Source organism: Ursus arctos, chromosome X (assembly GCF_023065955.2).
Source record: "Ursus arctos isolate Adak ecotype North America chromosome X, UrsArc2.0, whole genome shotgun sequence".
Taxonomy (NCBI): Eukaryota; Metazoa; Chordata; class Mammalia; order Carnivora; family Ursidae; genus Ursus; species Ursus arctos.
In genome coordinates this window covers 54,034,574-54,051,806 of record NC_079873.1, presented here as the reverse complement: position 1 = coordinate 54,051,806, position 17,233 = coordinate 54,034,574, and the positions used below count along the sequence as shown (strand labels likewise).

At 39.8% G+C, this 17,233-nt stretch overlaps 1 protein-coding gene across 6 annotated transcripts in view; it reads left to right on the top strand.

Moving 5' to 3' along the window:
- OPHN1 (oligophrenin 1) overlaps positions 1 to 17,233 on the top strand; it is a 517,756-nt gene that overhangs the window by 472,427 nt on the left and 28,096 nt on the right. For all 6 annotated transcript variants that reach the window (XM_048213332.2, XM_057312198.1, XM_048213330.2 and 3 more), the window contains one exon: positions 7,939 to 8,265. In XM_048213332.2, the coding sequence (XP_048069289.1) occupies positions 7,939 to 8,265 (327 nt within the window). The remainder of the gene's footprint in view (positions 1 to 7,938; positions 8,266 to 17,233) is intronic.

Below are 17,233 nucleotides of genomic sequence, written 5' to 3'. Positions count from 1 at the left end.
GGGATCCCCTGTCTCCACATCCTCTCCAACAATTGTTGTTTCCTGCCTTGTCAATTTTTGCCATTCTAACTGGTGTAAGGTGGTATCTCAGTGTGGTTTTGATATGAATTTCCCTGATGGCTAATGATTTTGAACATTTTCTCATGTGTCTGTTAGCCATTTGTATGTCTTCATTGGAAAAGTGTCTGTTCATACCTTCTGCCCATTTTATGATTTGTTTATTTGTTTCTTGTGTATTGAGTTTGAGAAGTTCTTTGTAGCTCTTGGATACCAGTCTTTTATCTGCAGCGTCATTCGCAAATATCTTCTCCCATTCCATGGGCTGCCCCTTAGTTTTTTTGACTGTTTCCTTGGCTGTGCAGAAGCTTTTTATCTTGATGAAGTCCCACAGGTTCATTTTATCTTTTGTTTCTCTTGCCATTGGAGATGTGTCATGAAAAAACTTGCTGTGGCCGATGTCATAGAGGTTGCTGCCTATGTTCTCTAGGATTTTGATGGATTCCTGTCTCACATCGAGGTCTTTCATCCATTTGGAGCTTGTCTTTGTGTATGGTGTGAGAGAGTGGTCAAGTTTCATTCTTGTGCATGTAGCTGTCCAATTTTCCCAGCACCATTTATTGAAGAGACTATCTTTTTTCCACTGGATGTGTTTTCCTGTTTTGTCAAAGATTAGTTGCCAAAATAGCCGAAGGTCCATTTCTGGGTTCTCTATTCTGTTCCATTGGTCTATGTGTCTGTTTTTGTGCCAGTACCATGCTGTCTTTGTGATCACAGCTTTGTGGTACAGCTCGAAATCTGGCATTGTGATGCCCCCAGCTTTGTGTTTCCTTTTCAAAAAGTCCTTGGTGATTTGGAGCCTTTTCTGGTTCCACACAAATTTAAGGGCTGTTTGTTCCAGTTCCTTGAAAAATGTCATTGGTATTTTGATCGGGATGGCATTGAAAGTGTAGATTGCTATGGGTAGCATAGACATTTTAACTATGTTAATTCTTCCGATCCATGAGCATGGAATATTTTTCCAGCTTTTTGTGTCTTCTTCAATGTTTTTCAAGAGTGATTTGTAGTTTCTAGAATATAGATCCTTTACCTCTCTGGTTAAGTTAATTCCAAGCTAACATATAATTTTTGGTGCTATTGTAAATGGAATGGATTCCCTAATTTCTCTTTCTTCAGTCTCATTGTTCATGTATACAAATGCAACTGATTTCTTAGCATTGATTTTGTATCCCACCACATTACTGAATCGCTCTATCACTTCTAGTAGTTTGGGGATGGATTCTTTTGAGTTTTCCATATAGAGTATCATGTCATCTGTGAAGAGAGACAGTTTGACTTCTTCTTTGCCAATTCGGATACCTTTTATCCCTTTTTGTTGTCTGATTGCTGTTGCAAGGACTTCTAGTACTATGTTGAATAATAATGGCGAGAGGGGGCATCCTTGTCATGTTCCTGATCTTAAGGGAAAGGCTTCCAGCTTTTCCCCATTGAGAATGATATTTGCTGTAGGCTTTTCATAGATGGTTTTTATGAAATTGAGGAATGTGCCCTGTATCCCTACACTCTGAAGGGTTTTAATCAGGAAAGGATGCTGTATTTTGTCAAATGCTTTTTCTGCATCTATTGAGAGGATCATATTGTTCTTGACTCTTTTCTTGTTGATATGATGTATCACACTGATAGATTTGCAAATGTTGAACCACCCTTGAGTCCCAGGGATGAATCCCACTTGGTCATGATGGATAATCCTTTTAATGTACCATTGGATCCTATTAACTAGGATCTTGTTGAGAATTTTGGCGTCCATATTCATCAGGGATATCGGTCTGTAATTCTCCTTTTTGATGGGGTCTTTGCCCGGTTTGGGGTCAAGGTAATACTGGCCTCATAGAACGAGTTTGGTAGTTTTCCTTCTGTTTCTATTTTTTGAAACAGCTTCGGGAGAATAGATATTATTTCTTTTTTGAATGTTGGTAGAATTCCCCGGGGAATCCATCAGGCCCCGGACTCTTGTTTGTGGGGAGGTTTTTGATCACTGCTTTAATCTCTTCATAATTAATTGGCCTGTTTAAAAAATCAATTTCTTCCTGTTTCAGTCTTGATAGTTTATAGGTTTCCAGGAAGGCATCCATGTCTTCCAGGTTGTTTAATTTATTGGCATAAAGCTGTTGAAAAAAGTTTCTAATGATCCTTCCTGTTTCAATGGTGTTGGTTGTGACCTCTCCCTTTTCATTCATAATTTTATTAATCTGGGTCCTTTCTCTATTCTTTTGAATAAGTCTGGCCAGTGGCTTATCGATCTTATTTATTCTTTCAAAGAACCAGCTTCTAGTTCTGTTTATCTACTCTACTGTGCTCCTGGTTTCTAATTCATTGATCTCTGCTCTAATCTTGATCAGATTAGATCTGATATTTGATATTTGCTGCTTTCACGTGCATTGATTAAGCCTATTCTTCTGATCCTGTTCTAGCTCCTTGAGGTGAGAATATAAAAACTGCATTTTAGATTTTTCTATTCTTTTGAGTCAGGCTTGGATGGCTATGTATTTTCCCCTTACGACTGCCTTTGCAGTGTTCCATAGGTTTTGGACCATTGTGTTTTCATTCTCGTTGGTCTCCATAAATTGTTTAAATTGATTTTTGATTTCCTGGTTTATCGAATCATTCTTGAGCAGGATGGTTCTTAGTCTCCAAGTGTTTGAGTTTTTTTCCAAATTTTTCCTTGTGATTGAGTTCCAATTTCAAAGCATTGTGGTCTGAGAATATGCAGGGAAAAATTTCAGTCTTTTGCTATTGGTTGAGACCTGTTTTGTGACCCAGCATATGGTCTATTCTGGAGAAGGTTCCATGTGCATTCGAAAAGAATGAGTATTCTTTTGTTCTGGGTTGTAGTGTTCTATATATATCTATGAGGTACATCTGGTCTAGTCTGGCATTCAAAGCTCTTGTTTCTTTTTTGATTTTCTGCTTAGGTGATCTGCCTGTTGCTGATAGTGGAGTGTTGAGGTCCCCTACTATTAACATATTTTTATCTATATGTCTCTTTATTCTGGTTAAGAGTTGGCTTGTGTATCTTGCTGCTCCCCTGTTGGGGGCATAGATATTTATAATTGTCATATCCACTTGTTGGATACATCCTTTAAGAATAATATAGTGTCCTTCTGTATCTCTAACTACAGTCTTTAGTTTAAAATCTAATCTCTCTGATATGAAAATTGCTTCCCCAGCTTTCTTTTGAGGTCCATTGGCATGAAAAATGGTTTTCCATCCCTTCACTTTCATTCTGGATGTATCTTCAGGTTCAAAATGAGTCTCTTGTAGACAGCAAATGGATGGGTCATGTCTTTCTATCCAATCTGCAACCCTGTGGCTTTATGGGAGCATTTAGGCCATTCATATTGAGAGTGATTAATTAGAAATATGATTTTAATGATGTCATCTTGCCTGTAAAGTCTTTGTTTCTATAGATTGTGACTTTGTGTTCTGTATCACTCTTGGGGCCTTTTTAACTTTTATAGAACCCCCCTTAATATATCCTGTAGGGCTGGTTTCGTGGTTACAAAATTGGTCAGTGACTGGCGATTCTGGAAGGTCCTTATCTCTCCATCAATTCTGAATGATAGCCTTGCTGGATAAAGGATCCTTGGCTGCATTTTTTTCTCTGAAAGAGCTTTAAAAGTGCCCCCCAACCCTTTCTCTCATTCCAGGTCTGTATAGACAGGTCTGACATAATCCTAATGTTTTTGCCTTTGTATGTGAGAACTTTCTTTGCCCTGGCCACTTTCAGTACTGTATCCTTGGATCTAATATTTGCGAAATGCACTATGACGTGACGTGGTGTAGGTTTGTCATGGTTGAGCTTGGGAGGGGTCCTCTCTGCCTCTTGGACACGAATGCTTGTTTCCTTTGCTAGATTAGGGAAGTTTTCAGCTACAATTTGTTCAAATATCTCTTCTAGACCTCTCTCTTTCTCCACCCACTCAGGGATGCCAATGATTCTGACATTGGAACGTTTCATTGAGTCAGTAATCTCCCGTAACCTACAATTTTGAGATTGGATTTTTTTTGCGCCAAGTTTCTGTTTTAGCTTTCCCTTCTATCATCCCATTCTCCAATTCACTAATTCGTTCTTCTGCCTCATTTACCCTGGCCGTCAGAGCATCTAGTTTTGACTCTATTTGATTCATAGCATTTTTAATTTCTGCCGGATTCACTCTCATTTCCGCCCTTAGAGATTCTATATTCTCGTTAATATTTTCGTTACTATTTTTTTCAAGTCTACACATCATCTTGACCATTGTTACTCTGAACTCCATTTCTGATAATTTGGTTATATCCATATCCGTCAGTTCTGTGGCAGAGGCCACAGACTCATTATCTTTTCTTTGCTTGGGGGGATTTCTCCTTCTTGTCATTCTAATGAGGAAAAGTTGCACGGTTACCCAGAGCCCAAATTATTGACCAGGACCCAGGCAGTGTGCTCTTGTTTTATAGGGACCTTAAGGATGTGGGCTTCTTGATTTTTCAGCCTGCCTTCTGGGGCGGGGCCTGCAGCGCTGATATTCAGCCAACCCTGTTTGGGTAAAGTCTCCCTGTCCCCTGCGAGGGGGATGGGTATTGGCACAATGTGAGCTGGTATTTCCGGGCTTTTGTTCTCTGGAGGCTTTCCCTGGCAGTTTTCTGTGTGTCTTCTGAGAGTCAGAGCAGCAGTGGCTGAATCCCAGCCTCTGTCTCAGAACAGAGAGATCGCAGTCCGCTCTCCACTGAGCTCTCCTGGCCTCTTTAACTCTGTTTCCGTTGGTGCTTCCAAAACCCTGCAGCATCCCGGGTTGTGCGCCCCAAAGCTGGCGTCCCAGCCCTCACTTCCAGGGCCGGCACGTCTCTGTCCTTTGTGTTTCTAACTCTGCCAGCCGCCAGCTGCCCCCATGCTCTCCCAAGCTCCCTGTTTCAGTATGGTTCACGTGCACTCTGGAGCGCCGGTTTTCAGCCTGGTTACACACACGTTCCCAGGCTCAGGGTCTCAGTCTGCTCTCTCAGGTGTGCCGGTCCACAAGTCCAGCCCGCTCCCCAGTGCAGGTGGCTACCACTTCCCGCCGCCCAAGCACGGATGCTCCCTCCCCCTTCCGTCTATCCTCCCATATCTGTGCTTGGATTCACGGCTCCCTGCTTCGTACCTCAATACTTAGCGCTGGAGATGTTCTTACAGATGTGTCTTCCTACATCTCACGCTGATTCTGTGGGTTTTCAGGATGGTCTGGTACCTATCCAGCTCGACTCAGGGGACCAGGGGACTACTCCTCCGCCATCTTAACTCCATGTGGCTAGATTAGATTCCTTATCTGTAAAATGGGACTAATAAGAGTTCACCTCTTTATAGAGCAGTTTTGAAGATAATGGTGTGATAATCCTTGTGAAGCACTTAGAACAGGGCCTGGCACAGAGAAAGTGCTCAAATAATGGTATCTGTTACCACTATCATCACTGTCATTGTCATTACCATGTCATCATGGTATTGTCATTACCATTTTCTCATTTTGTCAATAATAATTCAGCATATTCCAGAACTTAGAAATAGTGTCCTTTGGCAGAGGGTCTAGTTACAAAGTCCCCATTGCTGCTATCATTCCATCCCCTATTTTCTTGAGTCGGCAAAAGATCCTTTCCCACGTGGAAGGTAGTGACCTCTCTGAGACTGTGTATGTGGATGATCTTTAGGAAATTGGACCTCCCTAACTGTATTGAGATGGTAACAATGCTGTTACCATATAGGGCACAGCCAACCCCTGTGGTGTCTTCTAAAGTAGAGCTTGGGTGAAATTTCCTAGGGTCTTTCTACTAGAAGAAACTGTTCAAATAGAAACATGTAACTGAGCGGCACCTGGGTGGCTCAGTCATTAAGCATCTGCCTTCAGCTCAGGGCGTGATCCCAGAGTCCTGGGATCAAACCCCACTTCGGGCTCCTCCATTGGGAGCCTGCTTCTTCCCCTCCCACTCTCCCTGCTGTGTTCCCTCTCTCTCTGGCTGTCTCTTTCTGTCAAATAAATAAATAAAATCTTAAAAAAAAATAAAAAGAAACATGTAACTGAGATGTTGGGCCTAAAGCATGTGAGAGAAGAAATTCATGTCACTGTTCACTTCATTGTTCTGAGAGGGTAAATGTGCTTAAGGTTACTCCTAAACGCTAGAGGTTTACAGGTGGCCTCTGCCATAAGGCATGTCCTGGAAGCATGTGATCTAGTTACATGGCTCCTTTGTGTTTATGCCCCTACTATTATTTGTGAGCCTTTGGTAAATTTTTGTTTGAATGTTCTAGTCTGATGGCAATTGTGCTAGGGTTAATAAAAGGAGGGCTATATACCTACCTTGGTACAGAGTAGGGAAACTATAGAGGGAATGCTTTGGGCCCTGATCCCTATAATGGTGGCAGCAGTGATTGGTGACTGGTTCTCAAGGAGAAGAAAGTTATCTGGGGGAAAAAGTCTTTGCAGCAAAACTTAACCCTTCCTTCCCACATAAAAACTCTTGCCTTACTGCCCTCTTAGAGTATAATAGCATAAATAATAACTAACAATTATAGTGTTTATTATGTCCCAGGCACTGAAATAAGTATACCATCTCATGTAACCCTCACTACAACCTCATGAAGTAGGTACTATTATTATTCCCATTTTACTGAGGAGAAAACATGAGGTACAGAGAGATTATGAATTTGCTCGAGTTCCTAGAGTTGATAGGAAGCAGAACTGAGATTCAGATCTGGCTATCTGACTCCAAAGCCTGAATTTCTTATAACATTTTACTATGGAGAGTTTCAAACATATGCCAAAGTTAAAAAAAATTATAACACACTCCCCATGTGCCTATCACCCAAGCTTCAACATTTACCACCCATATGCCCGTTCTTGTTTCATCTGTACCCCTACCCATATGCCCAACCAAGACATCATGTATGTCATTTCATCCATAAATGTTTCAGTATATATCTCTGAAAGATGAGGACTTTTTTAAACCAAAATTATGATACCATCATCATACCTGAAAGAAAACAAAACAAACAGTAATTCCTTAAGATCATTATCTAGTCAAAGTTCAAATTCTCCTGATATTTTTTTTTAAATCGGGATCCAACAAGACATACATTGCAACTGCTCGACATGTTTCTCAAGTCTCATTTAGTCAACCAGAACCTCTCTTCTTTACCACTACACTCTGATCTAGGTTTTCTATTATGAAGAAAGGTGACAGTTTCTTTACAGCAGGAGTTCTCAATCAGGGGTTAACAGCTTTAAGGGACTCTATGAATCTCTTAAAATTAGTTATTAAAATTGTTCATGTATTTGTGTGGGTTAATTTATCTAGGGAGAGTATCCTTGGCTCTCATTAGAGTCTCAAAGCTTCAAGTAAGACAGAACAACTGAAAAGTAGGTACTATTGTCACATAAAATCGCAGACCACAAAAGCTAAGGGAAGAACATAAAGTGGCCAGTTGGATGTTTCTTTATGAGGATGGAGAATAAATTTAAATTCTGTTAAGTTTATTAACTTTAAATTTGAGAGATTTTAACAAATTACTTTTGAGAGAAAGAGAAATAGTTAAAGATTAACTGATGTCTCTTTAAAAAGAATTATAATTGGGGACTCAAGTCCCTTTTAAATTACATATCCCTTTGAATAAATCATCTTGGTATATATTATGGTTTTACTAAATTGTGGTGGTGAAAACCAAACTCAGATCTTGAACTGAGTTCTCTATTTGATGGAATCTGGACTCCACATGAATTGGGGTAGGTAGAGACTGATTTTGTGAGTATCAGTGATTTGTTCCACGATAATAGCTCCATTGAAAATGTGTAAAATTTTTAATATTATGTGTGCATGTATAAAAACAAAATGGTAATAAAGTTAGCATTAATCTTCCCTCTTTGCACTACCTTTTCCTAGATGAAATCCAACATCAAACACCCAATGGTATTATCAGCAGCAGTATAGAAGTCCCCAAGCTACCACAATACCCAAAACTGCCTATTCAGAGGAGTGGGGAAGCTGACACTGGAAGGAAGTCTCCAAGCAGCAGGCCTGTTTCAGATGGCAAGCTGGAGTCCTGTCCTGAAGTGGATGTTGGGAAGTTGGTGTCTAGGCTGCAGGACGGAGGGACCAAGGCCATACAAAAGGCCACCAATGGACCTGTGCCAGGCTCTGGGCCCACCAAAGCCCCCTCTTTCCACATAAAGAGACCAGCTCCTCGGCCCCTGGCTCATCACAAAGAGGGTAAGTGCTTGGGAACCCCATTGGAATCAGAATTTAAACCAATTATTTTGCACCTTAAGATCTTTCTGAGGGTGGAGATATTTAAGTAGGAATCTTTCCAATTTACTACCAGTAATATTGGAATGGTGGGTAAGAACAGAAAAGCCATTCACAATAATCACTAGAGTGTAAACTTAATGAGGGTGAGGATTTGGGGCCTGTTTTATTTACCTCTATATCCCAAGTGCTTAGAACAATGCTTGACTGTCACAAGGTAGGCACTCATTATTTGTAGAATAAATTAATAATAATGATATTTTTTATCAATATTATTATCGCTGCTGTTGCCAGTATCTGCTGTGTCCGTGGCACTGTACTAGGTACTGACAAACTATTTCCGATCCTCACAACCTTACTGTGAAGAATGTATTACTGTTTTGTTTCTACTAGAAAACTGAGGATCTTAGAGCTAAGTGGCTTGCCAAAGGTTCATAGTTACTAACTGGCAGAGCTGGGATCTCAATTTTACCAAGTCTGGCAGGTACCAAAGCCTGTGTTATTTCTAATAAGGCAGAACTATCCCTTTACCTTCGTATAAGAAGCTTTGAAATCGGTGAACTGATGGCTTCGCATTCTCACTTTTCAGATTAGTCAAAATAGGGACAAAGGGGCACAACTTCTGCAAAACTCTGGACTTATTAAATTACAAATTCAAGATGTGGCTAACTTTGGTAAATTTAATTGGAGACTCATGTTCAGAGGTTGGGGCTAATCCAGAGGGTATCTGGAGGGCGGTACATAGTTCTATGAAGACAATATGGTATAATGGACAGAATATGGACTTTGATATCACAAAGGCTCAGATCTAAATTGTGGCTCTTTTATTTCTAGCTAGATGAAAAATGTGCCTTGTTTTTTTTATCCTGTCCTGTTCTGGAAAGGATTTAAGGCTTTCACAATATAGAAAATACAAGAACTTAAAAATAGTAAGAATAATTTATTCAACAAGTATTTATTTAGTACTTGCTGTGTTCCTGGCCCCATTCCAGGTGTTGAGAACATAAGAATGATAAGACATACAAAGTCCCTACTCTCTTGAGGCTTATGTCAGGGCTTAACAAACTATGGCCTTAACTGAAAAATATCAAAAGAAAAATAATATGAAATTTATAAGAAATTTCATAATATGAAAATTATAAGAAATTCAAGTTTCTTTTTTTTAAATTTTTTAAAGATTTTATTTATTTATTTGACAGAGACAGCCAGCGAGAGAGGGAACACAAGCAGGGGGAGTGGGAGAGGAAGAAGCAGGCTCTTAGCAGAGGAGCCTGAAGTGGGGCTCAATCCCAGAACGCTGGGATCACGCCCTGAGCCGAAGGCAGACGCTTAAGGACTGCGCCACCCAGGCGCCCCAGAAATTCAAGTTTCTGTATCCATCGACAGAAACACACCACCTCATTTACATATTGTCTAAAGCTACTTTCACACTAAAACAGCAGAATTAAGTAGTAGCAACAGAGATCTTCTTATGGCCTACAAGTCCTAAAATATTAACTATCTGATAGTTTACAGAAAATGTTTGCTGACTTCTGCCTTAGATTCTAGAGAGTACAGGTGAGGAAAAATGAAGCCAAGAGAGGGAAAAAAAGGTAGGCTAGTAGGGATATGGAAAGAATGGAGTTAGTACACAAAACATCTGCTATGAAGTCTTACACACTTGCTGGAACAGTGTCACAGCTTTGGCTTCAAACTTTCTAGAGAAAATGAAAAGAGAAAAAACTCAATAGTCATATAAATGCATGCTCTTAAGGTAACACTGAGCTTCAAAAAAGCACAATTCATCCATTTTTGAAGCCAGAGAATACTTCTAAGAAGCATTTTCTCTCAAGGATTGTTGCATATAAATACCTCAAAATGGGCTGACAGCATTGTCTCAGAGCACAATTCAGTAAAAGCTATTCTATGGGAGTCTGATAAGATTTCTACTACGTAACTGACTGAATTCTTTGGCTTGACCCACTGAAGCATCTGTCTGTATGATTAATAGTTAAGTTATTTAAGATCTATGCACCTTGGTTTCTGTATCTATAAATAGGAGAGACAGCTCATCCCACAGAATTATTGCTAAGGTTAAAAGAAATAACAAAATATCTGCCATATAATCAGTATTTAAAATGTTATTAATTCCTTTTCCCTGCCTTTTGTCTTCCTAAGATTTGCCAGATCCTATAAGTTTAGCACACACAGTAACTTAGCCCTCCCTAACCATGGTCTACTGCAGTTAAATTCCAGAGGCATTCCCCCTTCCCCTTCCACCATAGTCCTGCTCCAGACTTTTGGCAGCAACTAATAGTTTCTGTTAGTGTAAGTACTGATTTTACTGTCCAGTATCAGCTAGACTATCTAAATTTGGGCCACATCATTGCTTGGTTTTGTTTACTACCTTAAATCAGTCAGCAACAGGCTAGTGTGATGCAGCTTTTTTTCAAAGCCCCATGCCTCCAGCCTTAGCCACAGAAAACAGAACTGAGGTAATTGTTCTGGCCTTGGTGGAACATCAGCCAAACTTCTGCCTCTTTGTTGTTTTTTTTTTTCAAGTTTTTATTTAAATTCCAGTTAGTTAACATACAGTGTAACACATTTTAAGAGTAGCATTTAGTGATTCATCACTTAAATATAACACTCAGTGCTCATCACAAGTGCCCTCCTTAATACCCATCACCCATTTAGTCCAGCCCCCCACCCACTTGCCCTCCAGCAACCCTTAGTTTGTCCTCCTTAGTTAAGAGTCTGTTTTATGGTTTGCCTCTCTCTTTGTTTCCCCCTATGTTCATCTGTTTTGTTTCTTAAATTCCACATATGAGTGAAATCATATGGTACTTGCCTTTCTCTGACTGACTTATTTCGCTTAGCATAATATGCTCTAGCTCCATCCACGTCATTCCAATGGCAGGATTTCATTTTTTTGATAGCTGAGTAATATTTCATTTTATATATATATATATATATCACGACTTCTTTATCCCTTCCTCAATCAATGGACATTTGGGCTCTTTCCATAATCTGGCTACTCTTTATAATGCTGCTATAACCATCAGAATCCTACAGAACACAGGCAGAAACGTCTTTGACACTGGCCGTAGCAACTTCTTACTAGACACGTCTCTGTAGTTGCCTCTTTGAACTTTGCTCACTCCTCACCTCTTATCCCTCCCTTCCTCCCCATTTTGTCTGCCACTCCAGTGATAGATTCCAGGCATCAGAACAGATATCAGTTAAGCATAGCTGCAAACAATTCTGACCCTGACATATAACTGATAGTTGTTAGCCCCAAGTGCTGGCCAGGAGCCTGAATAACAGTCAGAGGGAGGGAGCTGTCACCTCCGCTGACCCACTGTGCACCTTCCAGTTGTCACTCCATTTCAGCTCTTTTGTTCAGAGCTTTGCCTGCCATGTCAAGAGCCAATGCACAGGCCTCATTGCTTTAGTGATCCAACCACACCACTCTCCTGTCTTCTATCTCCAACCCTTACATCAATCCAGCATTTGAGTGGGCCTGATATTCTTTACATTTTTCCTTAGCAATTAAAATAGCAAACACAAGGTGCATGTTAAATTGCATTGTTCCATGGCAGTGAACTTACAATAAAATCAGTATTGTTTGCTGATATAACCTTGTCAAGGGCTCTTTTCTGTTCCAGACATAGAACTGGATGCTTTCTCTTTTTCTATTGTATCTAATCATTGTGATAGACCTATGAGATAGGTTTCCCCCTGCCATTTCACATTTATTTCCCCATTAGGGAAAACCTGAGGCTCAGAGAAGTGAAACAACTTCCCAGAGTCACCCATGTTGTAGGATATGGAGACGGAGCTTGAACCTTGGCTTCTTGAGTATCACATTTTTATTTCTTAAATAGTTTTAGCTATCTTCTCCCTTCTATTTTCTAAGCATTAGCTTTTAGGAGAGCAAAATTATACAAGTCAATATCCTGTCCTCCTTTGACGTCACTGCTTCTAACCAGGCCTGGCTTTGGAGAGGGCTTTTGTGTAGTTTCTACAAAGGGACTTAGGACTTTCCTTTTAGAGTAGGGTGGGGGAGATATCTACTTACATGCATTTGTTCATTTATTCAGGCACAGTGCTATGCAATGGAAAAGAAAAGGATGAAAGGCCATGCATGGTCCCTGCCCTCCAGAGGTTTATGGTGAGGCTGGCATGTAAGCAATCAGTCCCAGTCCAGTGTGACCCATGTCCTGATGGGGGTGAGAATAAATTCCAGTTGGAGCATGGGGCAAGGAGTCTTTTACTCTGCCTTGGGTTCTGAGATAAAATATATATCCATACTGGAAATATATCCATACTGGAAACCTATAATATCTGTGTTTGGGGGCACTTCTTAGCTCTTTCCTCTGTCTTGACTAGAGAGAAAAGACTGCATTCTGCTGGTTTGTTCTAAGGTTTGGAGAAAGAGTGCTTGTAAGGCCTTGCTCAGCCACAGGGCCATCAATTCTCCACTGGGCTAACTATTGCAATGAGTAGCATTTGCATCTGCTCCAGAAGTATTAGAAACAGATTTTTTCTTGCAATAATTGGCTGTGCTGGCCATTATCCACATTTGCTTGTTTGGATTCATTGTGCTTTAGTAATCTACTGTGTTTGGTTTTCATTCTCTGCCTTTCCTGGAGCCTAACTCCCAAGTGATCCAAAAGAGTAATGAGTGGCTACAGGAGAAGAGAGGCTTTCAGGTGAGCATGGCAGAGTTTCATAGAAAGTAAGAGATGATTCTAGAAAACTGGGGGAATGTACAAGGATAAAGAACCTCCCCTTATTGTGCTCTCAGGTTGGGGGTGGATGGATATAAGGAAAGGTGGGAGAAAGCTGCTTAAGGCTGAAGAGCTACTAAGAAATCAACAAGTGCTAAGATTGGTTATGGTCATTTTACAGAGAAAGGGGAAGGGGAGAAGAGGTTGGCCTAGAGAGGGAGGTCAAATTTGTAGTAAAAGCCAGGTGGTAGACCGAAGTTAAGAAGAAATTAAGAGGAAGTACAGTTTGGTAGAAAGATCATAGGCTCAGAAGGCTTAGTGATGTCTCAGATGTGACAGGCTTCAATCTCCCAGATATGATTTTGAATCCTAGCTCTGCCTCAGAGCTGTGGGACCTTTGGCAAGCCACAACCTCTCTGAGTCTTAGTTTTCTTATTTGTAAAATAAAGATAATAATTATGCCCATAGGATTGTTGCAACAATGAAATGAGGCATCCATCTGTTTGGTACATAATGAGTACTCAGTAAGTGGTAGCAGTTGTTTTGCTTTTATAGAAAGTCAAGTACTAGCTACATAATCTTAGGTAAACTTCTCTGAGCCAGTTTTATTAACTGTAAATGGGGACAATGCCTACATTATAGGAAACATTTTTGTGGGTATAAAATAAGATTAGGTATATAAAACATTTATACAATAATACAATAGAAGTTCAAAAAATGATATTGCTACTGAATGGGCAACAACCTCTCAGGAAATGACAGCTATAGAAGATGGTACGTGTTTACTCTTTTGCATTTTGGAGCCTATGAGAAGCCTCAAGCCACAAATGTAGTTGTCATCAAAGAGCTCAGAGCTGCTTTTTCCACCATCAAACTTTTTCTGACCTTGCCAAACATTGAGAAAGAGGAGGACCATTGTTAAGAGGAAAGGACAAGGAAGGATTTTTAGCCATCCCTCAAAGTCCACCTCAAGTCCTATTCCTTCCATGAAGCCTTCTGACAGTTCTGCCCCAGGGAACTCTACCTTACCTCATTTCTTCTGACATTCAAGGTTGACCCTTTAATGTGGATGCTGAGTTATAGTATTCACACTTGTTTCCCAAATGTATGATTTCATTGTCCAATTTTGTTTTGAGCCCCTGGAGGGCAAGGTCTATGTCATATCACTTGTGAGAGCATAAGGCTTGGCACAAAAGCCCTCAAGAAACACAGCATATTGAAAACATTTCAGTTTAGGTTTCAGAATAGCCCTGAAATTTGGCCATATCATGTTTGTGTGTGTGTGAAAGATGTCACAACTGGGAACTTAAAAAAGAAAATCTCTTTATGTTGTCCTTCTAATGGACTGAACTACATTTTTCTTCACTCAATAAATATTCATTGAATACCAGTTATGTGCAAAGCAATTTACTTGGGCTTTTGCTGAATACAGAGATAAATCCCACCTGGATCTTGATATCAAGTTGCTTCCATTCTAATAAGGGACATAGAGCCACCAAAACAAAGAGCCCTGATTCAAAGTACAAGATGATTAGCGCCTTAGGAGTCAGAGAAAATAATTTGCAGCAGCTTAGGCTTGGAACACTTAAGTTGAATCTGGATAAATGATGTAAATTTAGGCATGTGGGAATAGGGTAAAGGGAATCTGGGGAAAATATGATCAATTGTGAGACACATATATGGAACAACAAGTAATACTGTTTGTGTGGATTGTAGGATCCGTGAAGAGAAATGGTGGAAAGGTAGATCAGAAAGATCAGTTGAAGCCAAGTGGAAGAGGATAGTGACTTCCAGGTTAAAAACGCTTGAGTTTCTTCTGAAGGCAACAGGGAATTATGGAGTCTAAATCTAAATCTATCTGTCAAGAGGTTTTTTCAAGTTGGTTAAGTACATGATCAGAACAGGCTTCTAAAGTACTCCAAAAGCAGCATTTAAAAGTCAGCAGGATGGGTAGTAAGGAGGGCACATATTGCATGGTGCACTGGGTGTTATACACAACTAATGAATCATCGAGCCTTACATCGAAAACCGGGGATGTACTGTATGGTGACTAACATAATATAATAAAAAATCAATATTAATAAAAAAATAAATAAAAAATAAATAAAAGTCAGCAGGGAGAGATATAGGTCTCTAGACTTCTTTTTTTTAATAATAATTTTTTATTATGTTATGTTAGTCACCATACAGTATATCTTGTTTCTGATGTAGTGTTCCATGATTCATTATTTGCATATAAACTTCTATCCTGAACCCATCGGTCTATAAAACACTCCAAGTCCACATTGCACAGGTAGTGAAGTAATCTTGTCAAGGTCACACAGCAAGTTAGTTTTAGTATTAAGACTGGAATCTAGGTCTCTTGACTCCCAGTTATATTACTCTTCCATCTCTGCCTCCTCAGTTTGACATTGTGGTTTTACTGTGGCAAGTTAGAGATAAGACAGAACAACACTGGGGTCTTTCAAACAAGAAATCCCCTTGCTGTGACTTCAGAGTTTGACTTGTAATGAATCATCAATAAAGAGCCTAATGTTTGTTTTCCCAGGCCTTGGGTTGATGTCCATTTGGATTAGGCTGTAAGTTGAAAAGAGATGGGATTCATATTTTAGAGGCATCATCTGGCTCTCTCATCAAGAAAAGCAATTTCCCTAAGATGGACACAGGTTTGGGTAGAAGTGTTTTCTGGCTCTGACTACAGCATACACTTCCTGTCCAACACCCCCTCCACTATCCAGTTGAAATGGAACAGCATTATCACCTCTGGTCATTTTGATCTGCAGCGACCAAGTTAGCACCATGTGGCCTAGTGGTTCCTAACTCTGGCTACACATAGCAACACCTGAGGAACTTTTTTAAAAAAGATTTATTTATTTATTTATTTATTTTAGAGAAAGAGAGTACAGGGGGGAGGGGGAGTGGGAGAGAGAAACTCAAGCAGACTACACGCCCAGCGCAGAGTCCAATGCAGGGCTCCATCTCACAACCCAGAGATCACAACCTGAGCTGAAACCAAGAGTTGGATGCTCACCCAACTGAGCCACTGGAGAGTTTTTAAAAATACCTATACCCAAGTCCTACCCTAATCAATTAAACTAGGATCTCTGGGGATTGGGTCCAGATACTATATGATTTTAATGTTCCCAATGTATAGCCAGGGTTGAAAACTACTGGTACTTGGGACTACATGGACTCCAGAAATCAGATATACCTGAATCTATTGCCAGTTACCCATGAGGTTACTTCTTATCTCTGTGTCTCTGTTTTCACAACTGTAGAATAGGAATAATACTTTCTACCTTGAAAGGTTATGACCCATGTTAAATGAGAATATAAGCATAAAATACTGAGTATAGTATCCCAATATCCAGAACAGAGCAGTTGTTAAATAAAAGCCAAAATTTTTACCAGTTATATTATTACCATTACTATTATTTTTACCATTTATAATTTTTATATGACCAATAATAACAAAACAGCAGGCACTAGGAAAAACAGTGGATGCAGAAACAAGAGATAGGGGTTTCAACCCTCACTCTATCACTTACCTAACTATGTGACTTGGATTAGTTCATCCTTCTGAACCTCAGTTTTGTTCTCTATGAAATGAAGAAGATAAGACCCATAACTTTTTCCTTCCCAAGCTTATTGTGAACATCAAATAGTTATCTGGAAGAGTGCTTTGAATGGTATAAAGTGTGGTAGAAAAATCGGATGATTATTATTATTATTATTTTGGTCATTTTTTATCTGCAATTCTGTGTACCCAGCCTGGTGCTAAGGAGAATGGCATGTTCAGAAATATGAGATACAGTCTAAATGGGAAGATGGAATTTGTATGTGTATACACAAATAATTCCTCCATTAGAATACTAATCACACTGTATTATCATTATCTCTTTTCAATATCTGTCTTCCTCACCAGAATGGCTGGCTAGCTGGAGGGATTGAAAAAAAAAACCCACAAGGCAATATCTAAATACTTCATGAGTGTTTATATGGATGGAAATCACCTCTATCACCTGAACTGTTCAGAGGAGTGAAATCTGAGCAGTTTTGAGGGATGATTCCAGTACGGATAAGACATGAGAACTGGCGAATATATCCAGCAGGAAGCAAAACAGTGTCTAACACTTACTTACCCCTACTATATGCTAGACACTCTTAATAGGCTCATTTAGTCCTTACAATCACCTGGTGGGGAGAGGTTATTATACCCACTT